This window comes from Somniosus microcephalus, chromosome 4, assembly GCF_052327205.1.
Source record: "Somniosus microcephalus isolate GS21.2 chromosome 4, FLI_Smic_1.0, whole genome shotgun sequence".
In the NCBI taxonomy this organism is placed as follows: Eukaryota; Metazoa; Chordata; class Chondrichthyes; order Squaliformes; family Somniosidae; genus Somniosus; species Somniosus microcephalus.
Window position 1 is genome coordinate 842,525 of NC_140990.1, and position 10,842 is coordinate 853,366.

The 10,842-nt window shown below is 42.9% G+C and overlaps 2 protein-coding genes across 2 annotated transcripts in view; both read right to left on the bottom strand.

Annotated features, from left to right (window-relative positions):
- Positions 1 to 4,670, bottom strand: part of LOC147117942 (uncharacterized) — a 43,493-nt gene extending 38,823 nt beyond the window's left edge. The window contains exon 1 of the mRNA XM_085984267.1: positions 3,183 to 4,670. The gene's annotated coding sequence lies outside the window, so the exon portion shown is untranslated. The remainder of the gene's footprint in view (positions 1 to 3,182) is intronic.
- A 1,005-nt stretch (positions 4,671 to 5,675) lies between these two features.
- Positions 5,676 to 7,303, bottom strand: LOC147117943 (syncytin-2-like). Its single transcript, XM_085984277.1, is given in 2 exon segments — positions 5,676 to 7,084; positions 7,086 to 7,303. Coding segments are annotated over 2 exon segments (774 nt in total). The 5' UTR covers positions 7,205 to 7,303; the 3' UTR covers positions 5,676 to 6,429.
- Positions 7,304 to 10,842: the final 3,539 nt, after the last annotated feature.

The following is a 10,842-nucleotide window of genomic DNA, read 5'->3' on the forward strand; positions in this document are numbered from 1 at the left end:
TTTTCTGTGTTTCTGTATTTTCTATATTTTCTGTATTTTGTGTTTCTGTACTTTCTGTGTTTCTGTATTTTCTGTGTTTGTATATTTTCTGTGTTTTCTGTATTTTCTGTGTTTCTGTATTTTCTGTGTTTCTGTATTTTCTGTGTTTCTATATTTTCTGTGTTTTCTGTATTTTCTGAGTTTCTGTATTTTCTGTGCTTCTATATTTTCTGTGTTTTCTGTATTTTCTGTGTTTCTGTATTTTCTGTGTTTCTGTATTTTCTATGTTTTCTGTGTTTCTGTATTTTCTATGTTTTCTGTGTTTCTGTATTTTCTGTGTTTCTGTATTTTCTGTGTTTTCTGTATTTTCTGTGTTTCTGTATTTTCTGTGTTTCTGTATTTTCTGTGTTTCTGTGTTTTCTGTGTTTCTGTATTTTCTGTGTTTCTGTATTTTCTGTGTTTCTGTATTTTCTGTTTCTGTATTTTCCGTGTTTCTGTATTTTCTGTGTTTCTGTATTTTCTGTGTTTCTGTATTTTCTGTGTTTCTGTGTTTTCTGTATTTTCTGTGTTTCTGTATTGTCTGTATTTTCTGTGTTTCTGTATTTTCTGTGTTTCTGTGCTTTCTGTGTGTCAGTATTTTCTGTGTTTGTATTTTCTGTGTGTCTGTATTTTCTGTGTTTCTGTATTTTCTGTGTTTCTGTATTTTTTGTATTTTCTGTGTTTCTGTATTTTCTGTGTTTCTGTATTTTCTGTGTTTCTGTATTTTCTGTTTCTGTATTTTCTGTGTTTCTGTATTTTCTATGTTTCTGTGTTTCTGTATTTCCTGTGTTTCTGTGTTTCTGTATTTTCTGTGTTTCTGTATTTTCTATGTTTCTGTGTTTCTGTGTTTTCTGTGTTTCTGCATTTCTGTATTTTCTGTGATTCTGTATTTTCTGTGTTTCTGTATTTTCTGTGTTTCTGTATTTTCTGTTTCTGTATTTTCTGTGTTTCTGTGTTTTCTGTGCTTCTGTATTTTCTGTGTTTCTGTATTTTCTATGTTTTCTGTGTTTCTGTGTTTCTGCATTTTCTGTTTCTGTATTTTATGTGTTTCTGCATTTTCTGTGTTTCTGTATTTTCTGTTTCTGTATTTTCTGTGTTTCTGCATTTTCTCTGTTTTTGTGTTTTCTGTATTTTCTGTGTTTTCTGTATTTTCTGTGTTTCTGTATTTTCTGTGTTTCTGTGTTTCTGTATTTTCTGTGTTTCTGTATTTTCTGTGTTTCTGTATTTTCTGTTTCTGTATTTTCTGTTTCTGTATTTTCTGTATTTCTGTATTTTGTGTTTCTGTATTTTCTGTGTTTTCTGTGTTTCTGTATTTTCTGTGTTTCTGTATTTTCTGTATTTTCTGTGTTTCTGTATTTTCTGTGTTTCTGTGTTTCTGTATTTTCTGTGTTTCTGTATTTTCTGTGTTTCTGTATTTTCTGTGTTTCTGTGTTTTCTGTATTTTCTGTGTTTCTTTATTTTCTGTGTTTCTGTATTTTCTGTATTTTCTGTGTTTCTGTATTTTCTGTGTTTCTGTATTTTCTGTGTTTCTGTATTTGTGTATTTCTGTATTTTCTGTGTTTTCTGTGTTTCTGTATTTTCTGTGTTATCTGTGTTTCTGTATTTTCTGTATTTCCTGTGTTTCTGTGTTTTCTGTATTTCTGTATTTTCTGTGTTTCTGTATTTTTTGTGTTTTCTGTATTTTCTGTGTTTCTGTATTTTCTGTGTTTCTGTATTTTCTGTGTTTCTGTATTTTCTGTGTTTCTGTATTTCTGTGTTTTCTGTGTTTCTGTATTTCTGTATTTTCTGTGTTTCTGTATTTTCTGTGTTTCTGTATTTTCTTTGTTTTCTGTGTTTCTGTATTTTCTGTATTTCTGTATTTTCTGTGTTTCTGTATTTCTCTATTTTCCGTGTTTCTGTGTTTCTGTATTTTCTGTGTTTCTGTATTTTCTATGTTTCTGTATTTTCTGTGTTTCTGTATTTTCTGTCTTTCTGTATTTTCTCTGTTTCTGTATTTTCTGTTTCTGTATTTTCTGTGTTTCTGTATTTTCTGTGTTTCTATATTTTCTCTGTTTCTGTATTTTCTGTATTTCTGTATTTTCTGTGTTTCTGTATTTTCTATGTTTCTGTATTTTCTGTGTTTCTATATTTTCTCTGTTTCTGTATTTTCTGTGTTTCTGTATTTTCTCTGTTTCTGTATTTTCTGTGTTTCTGTATTTTCTGTTTCTGTATTTTCTGTATTTCTGTATTTTCTGTGTTTCTGTGTTTCTGTATTTTCTGTGTTTCTGTATTTTCTGTGTTTCTGTATTTTCTGTGTTTCTGTATTTTCTGTTTCTGTATTTTCTGTGTTTCTGTATTTTCTGTATTTCTGTATTTTCTGTGTTTCTGTATTTCCTCTGTTTCTGTATTTTCTGTGTTTCTGTATTTTCTGTGTTTCTGTATTTTCTGTGTTTCTATATTTTCTGTGTTTCTGTACTTTCTCTGTTTCTGTATTTTCTGTGTTTCTGTATTTTCTGTGTTTCTGTATTTTCTGTATTTCTGTATTTTCTGTGTTTCTGTATTTTCTGTGTTTCTGTATTTTCTGTGTTTCTATATTTTCTGTGTTTCTATATTTTCTATGTGTTTCTGTGTTTCTATATTTTCTCTGTTTCTGTATTTTTTGTGTTTCTATATTTTCTGTGTTTCTGTATTTTCTGTGTTTCTATATTTTCTCTGTTTCTGTATTTTCTGTGTTTCTGTATTTCTGTATTTTCTGTGTTTCTGTATTTTCTGTGTTTCTATATTTTCTCTGTTTCTGTATTTTCTGTGTTTCTATATTTTCTATGTTTTTCTGTATTTTCTGTTTCTGTATTTTCTGTGTTTCTGTATTTTCTATGTGTTTCTGTGTTTTCTGTGTTTCTATATTTTCTCTGTTTCTGTATTTTCTGTGTTTCTATATTTTCTGTGTTTCTGTATTTTCTCTGTTTCTGTATTTTCTGTGTTTCTGAATTTTCTGTTTCCCCCACAACACCAGGCTGCCAGTGCGCCTGCGCGGGGCCTCCGGGGGGCACACGCAAGGCCGGGCCCGGGGACGAGGCGGAATCAGCGGCCGGGGTAAAGTCAAGTGTTTAGGAAGCGATTTAAATCGAGGTGAGGGAGGGGAGCGGAGAGCGAGATTATAAAGTGAAATACGAGAAAAACCAAACCTGAGAGTCAGTTGGGCGGGCGGGACCTCCGCGGACGCCGAACGGAGCGATTTGACCGCGCGGGGTGGCGGAGTGAGCCGGAGCAACGTGATTCTGACTGACGGGAGCGCGGACCAATAGGAAGAGGACTGAGCTGGGATTGACTGAACGGGCGGCCTGGTCCTCCAACCAATGGCGGCGCGGCAAGGGGGCGGGACCTTTCTCTCCCCACCCCCCGGCGCTGGGGCCCGATTGTGACGTCATCAGAGGAAGTGGTCCATTCAGATGGATGGAAGCCGGCCCGGGCCTCTGACTGACGGGAGGTCTGACCAATAGGAAGAGGGCTGAGCTGGGAGGACTGAACTGGGCGGCCTGGTCCTCCAAGCAATGGCGGCGTGACTAGTGGGCGGGACCTTGCCTTTGAAATGCAAAATTGTTTCCTCCACAGAGCCTGGGTCACTGTGCAAAAAAAACTGCTCAACAATTAATTCATCATAACTCCCCTTGCTTTTGGAGAGGTGTAGAGTGCCAAAAGCAAGGAAGTTATGATGAAACTGTAAAAGACTGGAGTCAGCTGTGGCTCAGTGGATCGCAGAGTCAGAAGGTTGTGGGTTCAAGATAGTCTTGCACTTATAAGAACATAAGAAATAGGAGCAGGAGTAGGCCATTCGGCCCTTCGAGCCTGCTCATCTCATCTCCATATACATACATTTAAATGACCTGGATATTGCAATACCGTGTAGAATTTCTAAATTTGCCAACAACACCAAACTTGGGCGTGTGGCAAACAGTGAGGGTGATACCAATCCACTGCAACAGGACATGGAAAGGCTAGCAGAATGGGCAGACAGGTGGCAGATGGAATTTAATACTGAGAAACATAGAAAAAAGGAGTAGGAGTAGGCCATTTGGCCCCTCGAGCCTGCTCCGCCATTCAATGAGATCATGGCTGATCATCCAAACTCAGTACCCTGTCCCTACTTTCTCCCCATATCCCTTGATCCCTTTAGCCTTAAGAAATATATCTAACTCCTTCTTGAATATATTTAATGAATTGGCCGCTACTGCCTTCTGTGGAAGAGAATTCCACAGGTTCACCACTCTCTGGGTGAAGAAATTCCTCCTCATTTCTGTCCTAAAAGGCCTATCCCTTATCCTTAGACTGTGACCCCTGGTTCTGGATTCCCCGACCATCGGCAACATCCTCCCTGCATCTAGTCTGTCCAGTCCTGCCAGAATTATATAAGTTTCAATGAGATCCCTCTCATTCCTCTAAACTCCAGCGAGTACAAGCCCAATCGACCCAATCTCTCCTCATACGTCATTCCTGCCATCCCAGGTGTCAGCCTGGTGAATCTTCGCTGAACTCCTTCCATGGCAAGAATATCCTTCCTCAGATAAGGCGACCAAAACTGCACACAATACTCAAGATGTGGTCTCACCAAGACCCTGTACAACTGTAGCAAGGAACATCCTTGTTCCTGTACTCAAACCCTCTCGCTACGAAGGCCAACATACCATTTGCCTTCTTAACCGCCTGCTGCACCTGCATGCTTACCTTCAGTGACTGGTGCACAAGGACACCCAGGTCTCGTTGCACTTCCCCTTCTCCCAATCTATTGCCATTCAGATAATAATCTGCCTTCCTGTTTTTGACACCAAAGTGGATAACCTCACATTTATCCACGTTATATTGCATCTGCCATGCTTCTGCCCAATCACCCAACCTGTCCAAATCATCCTGGAGTTTCTTGGCATCCTCCTCACAGCACACACGTCCACCCAGCTTTGTGTCATCTGCAAATTTGGAGATATTACATCTAGTTCCCTTGTCTAGATCATTAATATATATTGTGAATAGCTGAGGTCCAAGGACCGATCCCTGCAGTACCCCACTAGTCACTGCCTGCCACTCGGAATAAGACCCAAAGTGTCCTCACAGCTTACTGTCCCACCTAGCTTTGTATCATCAGCAAACTTGGATACATTACACTTGGTCCCTTCATCTAGGTCGTTAAGATAGATTGTAAATAGCTGAGGCCCCAACACTGATCCACGCGGCACCCCACTAGTTACAGCCTGCTAACCTGAAAAAGATGTTTATCCCTACTCTCTGTTTTCAGTCCGTTAACCAATCCTCTATCCATGCTACTATATTACCCCCAACCACATGAGCGCTAATCTTGTGTAATAACCTTTTATGTGGCACCTTATCGAATGCCTTTTGGAAATCCAAATATACTACATCCACTGGTTACCCTCTATCTACACTGCTAGGTACATCCTCAAAAAACTCTAATAAATTTGTCAAACACGATTTCCTTTTCATAAAACCATGTTGACTCTGCCTAATCATGTTATGATTTTCTAAGTGACTTGATACCACTTCCTTAACAATGGATTCCAGCATTTTCCCAATGACTGATGTAGCTTTCAAAAGCTCTGTGAGAACCGGGTTTTTCTGGTCCTCTTCTTGAGTTCCGTAGTACGAAGAATTCCAGGCTCGAGGGTTCGGAGAGTTAAAACAACATCATTTTATTCATTACTGTTCGGAGTGGTCATACAGCATATCGACAGTACATTCGTGTCCCGAGGGTCACCCCGGGTTAGACACGTGGTGCCAGCATTTATGTCCCCGGGAGATGTCTGACCCTCTTGATGTTCCACACGCCTTCTGGCTAAGAGAGAGAGAATATCGGTGGGGAAGCCCCTATTATACCGTGGGACAAGGGTCACTACATCACTTTCCTGGCAACAAGTGTTTTGTTACATCACTTCCCTGGCAACAAGCGTTCTCCAATGGGAATCACTCAAGCCCTTTCGGTTTGACCATGATCTGGTCTTCAGTCTGGCAAGCAGGTCCTGACTTGTCTCACTGCTGTGGGCACCGAACAATGGCTAGTCAATCATTCTCTAGTCAGCAGTTAGGCCCTTTCAGTGGCCCTGATCTGGTCGTTAGCACTTCGTTAACACTTGGCCTCAGGCTGAGGCAGATTCTCTGTTCTGCTAGCTTTTGCACTTTGCACAGCTGGGGCTGCTTTTTAATCTAATCTAGACTTTCCTTGTGTGAAGCCATTTTTGTAAGCCAATTCATTGCCCATTTTATTCACATTTCCACATCCCTCCCTTTGATTCTTTATACAATCTACAAGAATCATTATATACAAGGTATACTCTTGATAGTGCACTTTATCAAAAACATACCCTGTGTCTCCGTTTTGTTTGTGTTCTGGCCATGAACACAACCAAAAGGGTTTTAATTTCAAATTTACAGATAACTGTGTAGGACCGAACAGGCTTCCTCTGGGGGATCCCCCTGCTTTGCTGTGTCTACTTCTACCCTAATTCGGGAGAGGCGAGGGGGTATAGTAGCTCCTGCACGACTTATACAACATTTGATACTATTTACAACAATAATAATTCCCAAAATTACACCACTTATAACAATCAAACCATACAGTAATTTCTGTCCCAATGTTTTCAGCCATGCAGACCATCCTTCACCCCCTCCGGCTTCAATGAAGTCGGCCAGTTGATTTTTAATCTTGTCTATAGTGTCTTGGATATTTTGTCTCTCACCATTGACGTTTGTAATGCATTTGTCTCCTATAATCATACACACACCTCCCTCTTGTGCCAAGAGGTAGTCCAAAGCATATCGGTTTTGCATGCTAAAAAGACGTAGGGTTGCCATTTCCTTATTTATGGCGGTTAATGCTTTAATGGTGCTATTGCCCAGGAGGGTGATTCCGCACATTAGATAATTCCTATTCTTGGCTGCTATCACTCCTGCGCCCCCTCCCAATGATATGGCCGATAGAATACCCCACCCTACTGAGCTACCCAGTGTGGTCGGATCTCGCCAATCTGCACAGAACTCCTCGGAGACTGCCCGGAGTTTCCATCTGGATGGTGTACTGGTGGGGCAGGGAACAGCTATGGGGGCGATTACTCCTACTGCGAAGAGAGAGGGGAGTTTTGGTGTCGCTGTTGTATACGTTCCATTGAGGAGGAATGCAAACCCGTGCTTTGCTCGGTAACATTTGACCTCTCGGTTATTAACCTTCGCAAACTGTGTATAATAATAGTTAAGGGGGTCATTTGAGTTTCCCCCAGACCCGGACAGCTGGAATGTATCAAATGGGAAGGTCCATTTACCGGATGATACATGGGTCCCGTTACACTGACCACAAATGAATTGTCTTCCTGCTGTGACATTAAAGCACCTTTGTTCCTCGCATGTACAGGCCAGCTGGCCCCTGTGTACCTGACAGTGGTGTCGGGCACATTGTTGTTGTATGCAGGTATTGTCCTGGGGGACAAGGGCATATATGCATCCCCATCTTTTACCCGTAAAACACAGGGGATAAGCTACCTGACGTTGTGCAATTCTTACCCACGAGCCCTCGGCAACCGGGGTCTGTTGAGCTTATTAGCTGCACGCATTGCCCCCGAACGCCCTGGCTATATCGACCCGTCTGGCCCTCGCATGTCTGTTTCGTTGTGTCGGCGGTATATAGTGGGAGGGGTTGCCAACCTGGTGTGGCTGCAAACAAGGATTCCACTGATGTGGCCAGGGGGTAGCATACACTCCGGTCTCCGTGTATCTGGAGGTGGGTCTGATAAAATAAGTTATTCTTTATGCCTCCTACCCATGTTAGAAAAGGGGTAAAGGAGATGGCTAGCAATATGTTGATGGGAATCATGGTACACAATAAGTCCAATTTATTCTTCTGTTGGGGCTCCTGTCGTATCTCTTTTCACGTGTGACGCGTGTATCCAAGCCTTCTTTCCCTGTACTTTCACGGCTGCTCCTGTGGTCAACAGGATGACATACGGACCTTCCCACTTGTCTTCCAGGGGGGCTGGCTTCATTTTCTTTACCCAAACTTGTAGCCCGGGGACTAAGCTGTGTCCTCCCGGTGGGGGTTCTTGCCAAGCTGCGCTGACCTGTTGGGAAGCAAAACTGACAGCATCTGTTAGATCTTTGCAATACTTTAGTACTGTGTCGCTTAGAAGATGAATGTCAGCCCTACGTAGATCTATTGTTCCGGGTAGCGACATTGGTCTACCGGTAACGACCTCATAGGGGCTGAGTCCAGTGGTCCTATTCGGGGTGGCTCGAATACTACATAGGACAAGGGGTAGGGCCTGAGGCCATGGCACTCCTTCAGAGTGGTACTTAGTGAGCCGTTGTTTAATTGTCCTGTTTGCTCTTTCCACTTGTCCCGATGATTGGGGGTGGTATGGGCAATGCAATGACCATTGTATTTGTAGTAGTCTGCAAAGTTCTTTAATTATTTCCCCTGTAAAATGTGTGCCTTGGTCTGAGTCAATACATAAGGGCACGCCCCATCTAGGAATGTAATCTTTACACAAGACTTTCGCGGTTGCAGCAGCGGTGGCGCTTCGAACTGGGGTGGCTTCAATCCATCGTGAAAAGCGATCGACTATCACCAATACATCTGTATATCCCTGACATTTTGGCAAGGAAATATAGTCGACCTGCAAATGTTGGAAGGGCCCTGCCGGAGCAGGTGCTTTTAACATTGGTACTTCAATTTTTTGTCCAGGATTTACTTTCTGGCATGTCACACATTGCTCCACTATTCTTTGAGCTTGAGTTCGAAACCCTTTTGCCCACCAATTTCTCTGGAATCTGGCTGTCATTTGCTGTGCGGCTATGTGTCCACACGAGTGTATTTGTTGGGCCAAAAACGGCATCAGTTTCTTTGGGCATCCTACTGCTCCCGTTTTAAGATGTTGCCATATGCCATCTTTATTGGGTTGCAACCCATTTTCTAACCATGTCCATTGTTCCTCCCTTGGGGTCTCTCTTTGCATTAGTAGGATGTCCCCTTGGTCGTTGTTTGTCGTGATATATCGCACCTGGGGTGTTGGGGGGGTAATGGTACGGGCGGCGTGTTTTGCTACTTCGTCTGCCCTAGCGTTGCCCCTAGCTTCAGGGGTATCTTCTTTGCTATGGCCCTTACATTTTAGTATGGCCACTTCTTCGGGTAACTGGATGGCCTCCATTAATGCTGTTACCTCTCTTCCATTTTTTATGGGTGTACCTGCAGCTGTCAGAAAACCTCTTTGTTTCCATAATTGTCCAAAGTCATGAGCGATGCCAAAGGCATATCTAGAATCGGTATATATATTGGCCGTTTTGTCTTGAGCATAGAGGCAGGCTTGGGTGAGGGCGACTAGTTCTGCCTGTTGTGCTGAGGCCCCTCCTCCCATACTTCCTGCTCGTACTACTGCGAATTCTGTTGTGACTGCCCACCCTGCCAATCGAGTTCCTTTTTCCACAAAGGATGACCCATCCGTGTAAAGGATCATTTCGGGATTGTGTAAGGGTAGTTCCTGTGTTTCAGCCCTCTGCTGCATGGCGTCTAACAGGTTTACACAGTCGTGATCACTTTCTAGTTCTCCGGGGTTTGTCAGGGGCATCATGCTTGCTGGATTGCCCGGCCCGGATTTTGTAATGGTCAAATTATCTGTTTCCATAATCGTGGTCCATCGGGTCCATCGAGAGGCGGTCACTTGAGCTACCTTATTCATTCCTAACATGGCATGGACGGTGTGTGGGCATTGGACCACCAGCTTTTGTGATAAAACTACCGGGGTTGTAACTTCTATTGCTAGGCAGGTTGCTTGCATAGCTCTCAGACAGTTACCCCATCCTTGGGCCACCAAATCCAACTGGGTACTATAGTATCCTACGGGCCTGTGTCTATCTCCGTGGGCCTGGGTTAGTACTGCTGTCATATAGCCGTCCTTTTCGTGTACATAGAGGCGGAATGGCATCCGCGCATCGGGAATGGCCAAAGCCGGTGCGCTACATAGAGCGCGCTTCAGTTCTTTGAACGTCCGCATTTGCTCTGGATTTAATGTGATCTGATCCCTGGAACCCGGATTGTCCTTTTGCAGTTTGGTCAAAGGCTGCGCTTTTTGGCTGTATGATTCTATCCAGAGGCAGCTGAAGTTACACAGGCCTAGAAATGATCTCAGGGCTTTTACAGTTCGTGGGCATGCGGCCATTTGAATTGCCTTTTTTCTATCCTCCGTCAGTCCCCTATTTCCCCTGGATATCTGTTGTCCTAGGTATGTGACGGTGGTTCTATTAATCTGTGCTTTATCCCACGTTGCTTTGTGTCCTGCCCGCTCTAGGTGCCCTAGGATTATCAGAAGATCTTTTTGGTGTTGCTCTTTTGTTTTTGAGGCTATAAGAATATCATCTACATATTGGATCACCGTAGATTCCAGAGGGGGCAGTGCTCGTAGGTCCTTCTGTATCGCTCGGTGGTACACCGTGGGACTACTGTGGAAGCCCTGTGGCATCCTTGTCCCGGTGTACTGTTGTTGGTTTACCATAAAGGCGAACCACGGCTGCACCTCTTTGGCTAAGGGTATGGCCCAAAAGCCATTGGCCATATCTATTACTGAGAATATTTCTTCCTCAGATCCCAAGGAGTTAAAGATAACTGATGGGTCCGCCACCAATTGGGTCTTTTGTTCTATGCACTCGTTGGCCTTTCGATAATCAATGGTCAGTCACCATTGTCCATTGGATTTTTCCACTGGCCATGCGGGACTGTTGGAGGCAGAGTGTGTCTTAACACCCCTCGTTTTTCTAATTGTTCGATTATAGGCAAAATGCCGGCGATGGCGGCGGAGC